The sequence below is a fragment of the Acartia tonsa genome, chromosome 13 (genome assembly GCF_053477335.1).
Source record: "Acartia tonsa isolate MP-2025a chromosome 13, ASM5347733v1, whole genome shotgun sequence".
NCBI lineage: Eukaryota > Metazoa > Arthropoda > Copepoda > Calanoida > Acartiidae > Acartia > Acartia tonsa.
Genome location: NC_137272.1, coordinates 42,960,122 through 42,972,296, shown reverse-complemented (window position 1 = coordinate 42,972,296; position 12,175 = coordinate 42,960,122). Strand labels below are relative to the sequence as shown.

Below are 12,175 nucleotides of genomic sequence, written 5' to 3'. Positions count from 1 at the left end.
AAGTCTGGAGAGGCAAAATTGTTTAAACAGTTTGTTTTGGGAAATAAAGATAATTTGAATGTCGTCGTTGAGATGCTAGAGAAAACACAGCTTTAATATTCCGAAATTATGGAAAATTTGTGTAAAATAAATATTTGTTATTAATTTGTTTTTCTTTACTTTAAGTGTATGTATTTATGTAAAGCTAAACTAAAGGGCAAACTTAATTAGCTGCTATATATATAAAAGATAGATGTGGGTGTTTGTCCTTCTGTTTGGCTGTTCTTAATATTTTTTCTATAATTATGATTGGCGGTTTCTCTAAAAGTACATAGTTAGGCACAGAACCCATCCCCCTTAGTTTGAAATAAATTGATAATGAGGGGGTATTTTTTTGAATTTGTACTTCACTATAGGTCAGGTAAGGTTAGTTCATATTCGGTACTTGGTTGCCCCATCAAAGCCATAATGGTGAAAGCCCCTGTGCAGTGGTTAGCTATAAAGAAAAGAAAAAAACTATATCCCCTTCCTTAATAAAAAAATTAGTGTGGGGTTTACTCTGCTCTTAAGGCACTGTGAAGAAAAGCTTCTATAGAAGGATTTGAACCTGACAAACCATAAAATGTTGAAAAAGTTTTATATACTCAGCCATTGGCATATCCCTGTGTACTTGTGGAAAGTTGATACCTATAATCTGTCTTTTCAAAAGAATACTTTTAGCTTTTCATTTAATATTTTCCTTTATGAATGTTAAGTAAGTGTTAATAATGCCAGACATTTTAGAATAAAAATTGATAGTGGACAAAATAATGCCACGGTCGTAGCGGTTATGCGTCTTGCGTCAGGTTGGAAGGGTGGACCAAATTTCAGATTTGAGAAAAATTTATCTTTATATTATAGCGAATTAGATAATCTAGCATGCATCGCTTTTATCTTATACAGAAATATAGTAAATCAAATAACGAAAACTGAGATCTGAAATTTGCGTCACCCTTTCAATATGACGCAAGACGCATGACAGCCACGACCGTGGCATTATTTTGTCCACTATCTAAAAATTATATAATTTATATAGTGGCGTGCACAGAATTTTGACAGGGGGTGTGCTCGAAGCGCACCAGAATCGAGCGGGGTGTAATACAGACAACAGGAAGGGTGTAATTTTATTGTCAGTGGGTGGGTACACCCTCTGGATGTAAATCCCCATTCTTCATATGACGTCATAAAAATAAGGGAGACGAGAGGAGAAGTGCGAAAGAAAACCTCTAAAAAAGAGATGGATAATCCCTCATTTTTATGACGTCATATGGCTGATTTTGAGTCATTTTGGTCGAATAACATACTCGAAAGTAAAACAATCCTACTTTGATTTGTAAAATTACGCACGCCAAATTTCTGACACATCCCACTTGAATTCAATAGGGAAGATACTTATTTTTTTGCTTTACACACACCTTGGTTGTTTTAGTGGCATGTATGAGGAGGTGTAGCCTTTTGAAACGTCCCATTTAACCCACCTCAAAATAAAAAGCTTGGACGTCCTTGATATACACTATAGGTATATAGGGTCCATAGGTGCTTGATAATTAAGGAATTTTCATAATTTGGCTTGGTAGCTATTTAATTCTATAGTGCAAAATGGGGATAGATATCACTACTTTTGGCCTACCTAATCTATTGACGTCAGGAAATACCCTATACCTTATCTCTCTCTCTCTACTATGACGTCATTAGAATAGGTAGGTCAAAAGCTGTAACATCTATCCCCATTTTCCTAGGGCACTAAACCTATCTACTTTGGCGAGATTGTATTAAATAGTAGCTTTGGTCTAAACAAAACATATATATGTACATTATTAACTCTAAGACATTTTCAGAATTGCTTAAAGGATAGTATTCAATAAGGTTTAGTGTTAAAAAGTATTTTTGACATTAGTATTATTTTAAGAACAAAAAGCGATTTCAATTGTTAACAATCGACATACAAAATTATTAAAAAATTAGGAATTTGTAATTTATTGGTATAACAAGGATGACAACATTCATAAAAGCAAAGCTCTGAAACGGCAGGACAAACGAACATGAACACTTTTAGATTGTCAGAACTGAATAAGCAATATATATAAGTCTAAACAAAAATGTAAGAAATTATTTTGCTTAACTGCTTAAATACATGATATTGATTAAGGACAACATACTTACATTTTTTTGGACTTGATTATAGATATGCTTCGCTTATAACATTGTACCTTGATGTAATAGAAATAATTTTTTTCAAAAAATCAGATGAATAGGATAATTATAACATATAATGTTAAAAAGTTTAAAAATCAACATGTTTTGGCAACGATTTTTGAGTTGCTACGCTTTCTAAATCGTAGCTAACTGTTATCATCATGCAAAGTTGAAAATCGATTGTACAATTCTAACATGTCTAAATTAACGAAAAGCGCAAACCGTAATGGACGGACGGACCGACCCTAATTATAGAAAAAGCTTTGATTTTAAAAACGACACAGGAATTTAAAGGAATTTAATTTCCAGACTTGAAAACAAAAATCCTTGTAACACTTCTTTTTAAAAGGCATTTTTTCATGGTAGGCTGAACATTTAACATATTAGTCTCTTTAAATTATTTTACCCTTTTCGTTAAATATATCCTTTTTAGGTCGGCCGGTCCGTCCGTCTGTAACGGATAGCTTTTTTCGATAATTGTCAAAATTGTCCTATTGATTTCAAACTTTGCATGGTGATTCCTGTAGTAGTTATGTACGATTTAAAAAGCGTAGCAACTCTATGATTATTAACAGAATGTCCGTACGTCCATCTTAAACATGTTATTATTTTTACTTTTTAACAAAAAAATTTATATGATTTAATTATCCGATTGATCTGATTTTTGGTATATTGATTCCTTGGACAACAAAGTACAATATTAAAAGCGAAGCAACTCTATACAAGTCCTAAAAATAAAAGTATATCCATAAACATTATCCTGTATCAAGCAGTTTTCAACAAATTTACTTACAATTTTGCTTCCACTCTGATACATTTATATTCTGATTAATCAATTCTGACACTCTACAAGTGTTAATGTCTGTTTGTCCTACCGTTTCAGTGCTTCGCTTTTATGGATATTGTCTTTTTTGTTACTTATGTAGGACTTGTAGCATAAGTTAGGTGTATTTAAATGGGCACACTATCTTATATGTATTTGATGACTAATGGCTTCGTCCCTATCATCTAGGGGCTCTATGCGCTTAGGGGAGAGGGGGAGAGGTAAAAAACCCTCCAAGGAAATATTTGCAAAGCTTCACTAAAATTAAAAACCAAAAGCAAGATCTTAACGGACAGACAAGCAATCTTACTATCCTATTATCATCATATCTGCTGAACCGATAAGGTTCTCCTTTACAGTGAAGCTTCTTATAGGTACAGGGAAGGTTTTTAAATATTTTTAAGGAAGGTATCTCACAAATAAAAGTATTTCTTTAATGAAGTGGGGGGGCATTTTTATCCTCACCTTAAATGCCTCTAGGGGCTTAACCGCTAGTTTTATAAAAATATAAATGAATTATCGTTTCCTCTTGACTTCTTGTAACATAATTGTCCTTGTTAATTTTACAACAAGACCACAGAATTTTTTCGCCTTGCACGTTTGGATTAATTTGTGTATGTGTGAGGGTGTGTGTGCGCGTTTATATGTGTATGGGTGTGTGTGTGTGTGTGTGTGTGTAAGTGTTTACTCCTTTACATTTACTCCGTTGTGTTTATAGTAGTGTAAGAAATTGGATATAGAATACGTGGATATTTGATCAGGGAGATTTTTTTTATTCAGAGCTGGATCTTTAAATCATTTTAGTGGTGAGCTAGATCGGGGTGAGCCAACTTTCCACCAATGAGAGCACAGCATTTAATGAAATGCCGCGCTGTGATTGGCTGAAATTTGGGTCACCCCGATCTAGCTCACCACTAAAATAATTTAAAGATCCAGCTCAGGTTGCTAATATTGTCCTCAGATACTGGTCAATACGTTCCTCTATGGTCAGAAAAGAGGATGGGGTAAAGTCATAGTTTGGAAGGAAGGGTAGCGTTATATTAGCCAGCTGGGAGGAGAAACATTATATCAGGGTATGCGAGAATCTCTCACAATATCCACCATTCTATATCCATTTGTAAGAAATATAAAGGGGAAGAAAGGTATCGTAACAGGGAAAAGGAGAAATGGAAAAAAAATTGTAAGACAGTGGTTTGGGAAGATAGGGGACAGTGGGCAGTTTGTTATACTAGTCCCTAAAGTTTTATCATAACGTTATTTTATTCGTTGGCTTAACAACTTTGGTGTCTTTAGTGAATTTTGATTGGTTGGTTAATTAAGTAGAGTGTTCAAACGTTTCAACTACTAAATTTAATCTATTTTATTGGCCATTGTCTTATCCCTTTAGATCCCTGGGTTTGGGGTTCATGAGAGGGAGGTGGGGGGTAAGAATGAATGAAAACTCAAGTATGTGAAGTGAAGGGGGGGGGGAGGTTTTGTGGGAACGGAAATGGACGGACAATTTAAAGAGAAAGGGGGGACAGGAGATTAAAAAGAGAAGGAGACACAGGTAAGAAAGGATAATTGTAAGGAAGGGACGAGCTAGGAGAAAAAGAGAAAAATGGGAGACAATATGTGGCTTCTCAAGATAATTATTACCATAGTGTTACTATAATATTACAGCACCAACTAGGAAAGTATTGTTATGTTATTTTACTCTTATAGAATCACTCTGGAAACCGCTTTAATTGTGTCTGCGGTAGATTCGTCTCTGAAAGTTGACTACTCTCCTCTCAGTCAGTCAGTCAGGCTCTGAACTCAGACGGAAGAAGACGTGTGTGTCGTGTAGTATCCCACAACTTTCATCAACATGAGGGAAATTGTTCATATTCAGGTAAAAGAATTGTCCTATCGATTTCAAACTCTAATTTTATTTTAATAAAGCCTTATATAAAAGTTACTAAATGTCTATCTGTCTAATATTACCGAAGGATTTTCTAGTCGCTGAACCGATATGGTTCTCTTTTACAATGCAGCTTATCATAGGTCCCGGAAAGGTTTATAACTATTTTTAAGGAGGGTACCTACACTACACCCTCTCAAAAGTAATCGCCCCTATACAAAAATTTGCCACTTCCCTCCACAAAATATTTTTCTTTTCAAAATTAAAATTGAAAATGGGGGAAAATTCTCCCCACTCTACCTCAAGTGCCACTAGGGGTTCACTGGGGGTAGCCGAAACAGCGTAAAGTGCCAAAAAATATGACGTTAGACAATAAAATGACCAATGAGAGGCCAGTATGAATTTTATCATTGGTCAATGACAATGTATACTGGTCTATCATTGGTCAATTAATTGTATGACGTCATTTTTTGGAGGCTCTTTACGCTAGTATTTATAATAGTGAAATATAACAAACAAAATTGGTTTAAACGATGCTTATCCTTATAATAAAGTAACAGGATGTGTGCTTGTCTGTCTGTACGAAATGATCTCGATAACCGTTGAACCGATCGGGTTCTCATTAACAGGGTAGCTTCTCTTAGGTACTGGGAAGCTTTATAACTATTTTAAGGGAGGGTACCACCACCCCCCAAGAGAAATCACAAAAATATCAATTTTTAAAAAATATTCGTAGAGACTTGAACGCAACATGGAAATCTCACAATTTTTTAAAACTTTTTCTTTTAAAATTGGCCGTTGGAATTCAACTTCCCTCTTCTCAAGTTTCCCTAGAGGCCCCTAGGGGCGTAGCCACTAGTAAATATTATTGTATCTGATATTGACATTCGACATTCAGCCAATTCTGTAGTAAGTTGTAACCTGAAAAAAATCGTTCTATTAAATAAAAACCTTTAAAATAGTCTTTTTTAATTTTCAACAATTAGTTCTTTAAAAGTTCTTTTTTATTTGAATTTTCTTTTTAAGCTGTTGATTTAAACTCCTTCCATTTTAGTATGTTAGAAAAGTCCTATCAAATTTAAACTTCTGAATATTTTTTTAAAAATAAGGAAATTAATGAAATTTTGATCACAATGTACAGGGAAAGATTTCAAAGTCAAGTATAGCATAAATCATTGTAAAATAATGTGGTAACAAGGATGACAACATCCATAAAAGCGAAGCACTGAAAAAGGTAGGACAAATGGACATTAACTCTTACAGAGTCTCAGAACTGAATCTACAAAATAAAAATATAAAAGTTTTGACAAAATTATATGTATATTTGTTGCAAAACTTCTTAAATACAGAATTAAGTTTAAGGACACACTGACATTTTTAAGACATGATTATAGAGATGCTTCGCTTATAATATTGTATTTTATTGTAATAGGAATCAGTACTCCAAAAATCAGATCAATCAAATGAATATATCACATAAAAAAATTTTGTTAAAAAAGTAACAACATGTTTAAAATGGACGTACGAACATTCTGGTAATGATTATAGAGTTGCTTCGCTTCCTTTATCTTACTGCAGGAATCATCATGCAAAGTTTGAAATCGATAGGACAATTCTAACATGCCTAAATTAACGAAAAAAGCTATCCGTCTGTGACGGACGTACGGACCGACCCTAATTATAGAAAAACTTCGTTTTTAAAAATAATTAATTTTAACAATATTTTATACCATAATGACATAGTGCAATTATTTTTATAGAATTAAGTAGCCTTGCAAAATTTTAGCACGGTGGTTTTAATTGATCTATCGTTTTCAAACCTAGCATAAGGATTCCTGAAATGATTAGTCCTTCGGTTAATTATTTTTTTTACTGGTAAATTTCTATTTCCAATGGTACTAGAGGTTAGGAAAATAACATGGGATTATTTATAGTTAAACTTTTAAACTTAATGACATTTTAATTTATAATATGTTTCAAAATAATAAAAGCATAGGTCCCTTGAAAAATTGTTGATTTATCTGAATCCAACTTTGGATAGGATAAAAATGTAAAAAGATAATTTTTTCCCTTTTTTGGTTCACCTCTATTCAATGGAAAACAGCATAGCCTCTATCTAAACAAAATTCGGAATTGCTTATTTATTTGATTTTCACTATAAACTAAATAAGAATAGCCTCTTAATACAACAATAAAATGCTTCGGGTGAAAATTTCACTTTGTTCATTTTTTTATAAAGGTGTGCTTTGATTTCCGCATTTTATCACATCTCAAAAGTGTCATTTTCGCAAAAGAGACATGTCTTTTGTGTAAAGTAGAAAAGCTTTGTTTTTTTTAAATCGGTAGGTATTATACTCTTAGAAATATTTTTTTCAATTTGAAAATTTTTACAAAATTTTTTATTGTAATTCTGCCCTTAAAATGTTTGTCAGCTATAAATAAAGAAAACATATGTAGAAAAAGAACCATACAAAATTAAATCTTTGTGCAACTATATTTCAAAATTTAAATTTATAATGACCAAAAAATGGAATTATTCTTATAATTCTTTATTTTACTATCTGTGGAAAGCTGTCTAAAATAAGATTCGATGAGAAGCTATTCTGACAAATTATCGTGGATTTTTTGTTTAGACTTCTATACAATAAATTATATTTCTTAAACAGTTATATCGCTATCCCTCTATATTTGATAACTAGCGGCTACGCCCCCTAGAAGCCTCTAGTGGTACTTTAAATGATTGGTTACAAAAAAATAATTAGATATCTATCTATGTTGCGTAGGAGTCTCTATATGTAAAAAAAATTTCGATTTTTAGTGATTTCTCTTGGGAGGGTGGTAGTACCCTCCCCCAAAATAGTTATAAACCTTCCCAGGACCTATGTTAAGCTACCTTGTAAAGGAGAACCCGATCGGTTCAGCGGCTAGCAAGATCCTTCGGTACAGACAAACAAACACACATCCTGTTACTTTAGTATAAGGATCTGGATATGCCTTTGCTTATTATAGATGATTTTATCCTTGTTTGTGTTAAATATAAGTTGAAGCTAATGAGTATCTCTTTCTAACTTAATAATGATCAGAGAGAGAGAGACGGGACAATGGGCTGTTTATTACACTAGTCCCCAAAGTCCTATAATAACGTTTTCTTGTTAGTTGCCCTAACAGTTTTGGGGACTTTAGTGAATTTGATTAGTTAAGTTGAATATGCAAACGTTTCAACCACTAATTTAAATCAACAGAAAGGGTAATTTTGTTTATCCTCATTATTGATATATATATATCAATTGTCTTATCCCTTTAGATTCCTGATGATAATACAGTTAAATTTGAATTAAGTGTCCTTTGAAAGATGGCATGATATACTGGCTGTCCACAATCTAGTTATGCACTTGAAACCACAAAAATTAAAACCATTTACAAAATAACTTGTGGCTTGTTAATTTTTGGTAAAACAATATTGGAATTAAGTACACTATCTTTTTTGTAAAGTAGTTAATACAAATTTAAATTATATTTTGATTAAATTTGAATTAAGGACAGTGTGGCAACATTATAGGCACTAAATTATAAAAAGTCAATGTGGCAACACTGCTTCTTTCTTAGGCTAGAAGTTTGGCAACCATATTGGTGCTAAATTTTTAAAAGTCAATGTGGTAACACTATCATAACTCACAATTTTCCATGGCTGGACATTGGGGCAACCAGATTAACGCCAAATTTTTGAAAGTCAATGTGGCAACACTATATAACTTAATATTTTTTCCTAGGCTGATCATTGAGGCAACCAGATTAATGCTTAATTTGAGGTCAATGTGGCAACACTACTAAATTTCCAAGGCTAGAAGTGTGGCAACCATGTTGGTGCTAAATTTTTGAAAGTCAATGTGGCAGTTATAACTATCTTATTATTTATATTAGACTAGACTGTATGACGACAAAATTTATGCAAATTTTAAAAAGTCAATTTGACAACACTGCTCATTTGTTATGCTGGAAAGTGTGGCAACCACATTGGCGCTAAATTTTAAAAAGTCAATGTGGCAACAATAACTGACTTTTGATTTATTTTAGTCTAGACACTGTGGCAACCAGATAGATGTAAAATTTAAAAAGTCAATGTGGCAACACTGTCATAATTCTTATTTTTCCTAGGCTGGACAGTGTGGCAACCAGATTGGCGCCAAATTCTGGGAGATTATTTCTGATGAGCATGGTATTGACCCGGCTGGTTCCTATGTCGGTAGGTTTCTTTACAAAATTTAATTTTTTGTTTGTAAGAAGGAATATTTTTATAAAATTAACTGTGAACTCTTATGAATTTAAGTTCAGGATCATTAATTTCATTTCAACTAGTTGCTCTATTATCTTTAAACATTAGGTAAAATAATAGCCAGGAGTCAGCCAACCTTTTGATTGCATGAACTTTGCATGGTGCGCCTTTTTCAAGGTTAAGACAGTCCCCCTTACATTTTTTGTGTCACGCGCCAGTCATAGCAGCAGTAGGTACCATTTTAAATATCGCTGGTTTAAGCAAAGCTAACTGAAAATACATCCAGGTAAAACATGAAAATGTCTATTGAAGCCAATTACCCCCCCCCCCCCTCTATTCTATGTGAAGAATGGCTTGGAAATGTACAATTCATCAAAAATCGGGACATCGGAAAGTGTCATGTGTGACGTCATAAAAATATGCCTTAAAACGAATAGTAAGAGAAGAAGTGGAAAGGAAACTTCTAAAAAGAGATGGATAATAGATTTTTATGACGTCACACATGACACTTTTCGCTGTCCAAAAAAACAAGCTAAATTAATTTGTTTTGTCTGTGTTTAGGAACCTCTGACCTGCAGCTGGAGCGAGTAAATGTTTACTACAACGAAGCCACTGGTGGAAAATATGTTCCAAGGGTAAGCATAATCAAAATTTCCACTAATGTAAATTGAAATTGGTGGAAAAGTTTGAACACTTAAATGCTTGAACTTTGTTCAACCAACAGATCTATAGTATAGATGTATATACAGACAACTACCTCCCTTTCTTTTTCAAAGACCTTTTTCACTTGGCTGCGTTAATATAAGCGACACCATTGGTTGATTTTCAATGACCCAATAGAAAGGTTGCACAAGGTGGTTGCGATGGGGAGATACAGTTATTTAACCCTTTCTCCCTCTAGTGTTTTACCAAATAAAAAACATGTTCGAACTTCATCTTTTAAAATGTGATTTTATCAGAGAGAGAGGAGACAATGGTCTGTTTATTACACTAGTCCCCAAAGTTTTATAATTTGAGGACTTTAGTAAATTTTGATTGGTTTATTAAGGTAAGTGTTTCAACCACGAATTTTGCGCTGCAGTAGGGTTACCTTTGTGTATCATCATTGGGGATGTACATCATTTTATTGCTCATCCATTTAGATCCATGGATTTTTTTCGTTTGAAAGATATAACTTACTTTATATTAAGGCTGTCCTTGTAGACCTGGAGCCGGGAACCATGGACTCTGTCCGGTCTGGTCCCTACGGCCAGATCTTCAGGCCGGACAACTTTGTGTTCGGCCAGAGCGGAGCCGGCAACAACTGGGCCAAGGGCCACTACACCGAAGGTAAGATTGTGTTGCATTTTTTAAAAACATTTAATTTAGTGTATTAGATGATAGAACAGTTTTAATTTAGAAGCTAGTAAAAGTGATTGACTCAGATTATGACGTCAAAGAAAAATTAACCAATAACAGGCCAGTATACACTGTAATTGATCAATGGTAAAATTTATAGTGGCCTCTCATTGGTTAATTTATTATTGACGTCACAATCTGAGTCAGCCACTTTTACTAGCTTTTAATTTTTTTTTATCCTTTATAAATGATTTTTAAAGTATTATATGTAATAGGTGTTGTTTAGATCTTATAGAATTGTATCTATTTGTAAATCTTGAATATGTAACATCCTTTAGTAGTGCAGCTACTCTATAGATGTGCAATAGTTGTTTTAGAACTGCAGCTTCTTAAAACTTATTAGTTTAAAAGAAAAACTAATATGTGCGAAAACTTTACTTTTAAGATTTTTAATTTTAAGTATTTTTGCTGATCTTTACTGTATTATAGTTTTTTCCTGCTTAAAATTCAAAAGATGTCTTTAACATTTTTTCTCGTATTCGAAACAGATTAATGTCCAGTGGATTAAAACCGGTTCTCATTCATACGAAAAAAATTATGTATAGCATCGTATTATATCTAGTTTTCTACGAATATAAAAAAGTCCAATCATAAGATTAAAACTTTTGTTAATTTGTGTGCGCCATTATGAAAATTATTGTCCTATTTAAAACAAACCAAAGGTGTTGCCTAATTATTTTATAAGTAGCGAAGCTACTTTATAAGTGAATTATTTGTTCGTCCTTCTGTCTGTCTGTGCTATTTTTTCTTATAACTTTCCTCATTTTTCTTCACTGGTCTATTTATCCAGCTTTTTCTGTCAAAAGGATTCGCTACGTTTGGTAGTAATCGTTTCTATTTATTTACAACATTCTATAATTCTTTTTCAGTAGAGAAGCTACTCTATAATTCCCTTTGTCTCTCCGTCAGTCCGCCCCTAACGCTGTTGGGGAAATGTAATTTTCTTGGCTGCTATTCAAAAAAGAATGCTGATTTTTTTTGTTAACAATTTTAGGCTTTCAAATGATATAATAGTTATTTCTCGCATAGGAATCATAAACAGCTTTCCGCGGATATAAAATGTACAATTATAAGATTGAAACCATCTTATGATTGTACATTTTTTATGTTCGTAGAAAACTGGATAAAATACGATGCTAGACATAGTTTTTTTTGTATGGATGAGAACTGGTTCTAACCCACCGGATATTATAATTAATCGGTTTCGAATGAATACGAGAATAGTTATTTCTCGCATCGTATTATAAACGGCTTTCCGCGGATATAGAATGTACAATTATGAGATTAAAACTAGTTTTTTAGCCCCGAGGTGGCGAAGTCACCGGCTAAAAAAACTAGTTTTAAATTTTAATCTTATGATTGTACATTTCTATATTCGTAGAAAGCTGGATATAATACGATGCTAGACATAGTTTTTTCGTATGGATGAGAACTGGTTCCTATCCACCGGATTCGAATGAATACGAGAAAAGTCTTTACACCTTTAATTCACTTTGTCCGTTTGTGTTATCATTCTGGGTGTTATCATTCTTGTTTATTTTACAACACTCTATAATTCTTTTTTCAACACTTTAGGACGTGACTA

At 33.1% G+C, this 12,175-nt stretch overlaps 1 protein-coding gene across 1 annotated transcript in view; it reads left to right on the top strand.

The window, feature by feature from the left end:
- The first annotated feature begins 4,772 nt into the window (after positions 1-4,772).
- LOC145303890 (tubulin beta-1 chain-like) overlaps positions 4,773-12,175 on the top strand; it is a 62,245-nt gene continuing 54,842 nt past the window's right edge. Inside the window, exons 1-4 of the mRNA XM_080145550.1 lie at positions 4,773-4,910; positions 9,075-9,162; positions 9,754-9,827; positions 10,383-10,521. Of these exons, the coding sequence (XP_080001676.1) occupies positions 4,887-4,910; positions 9,075-9,162; positions 9,754-9,827; positions 10,383-10,521 (325 nt within the window). The 5' untranslated portion in view covers positions 4,773-4,886. The remainder of the gene's footprint in view (positions 4,911-9,074; positions 9,163-9,753; positions 9,828-10,382; positions 10,522-12,175) is intronic.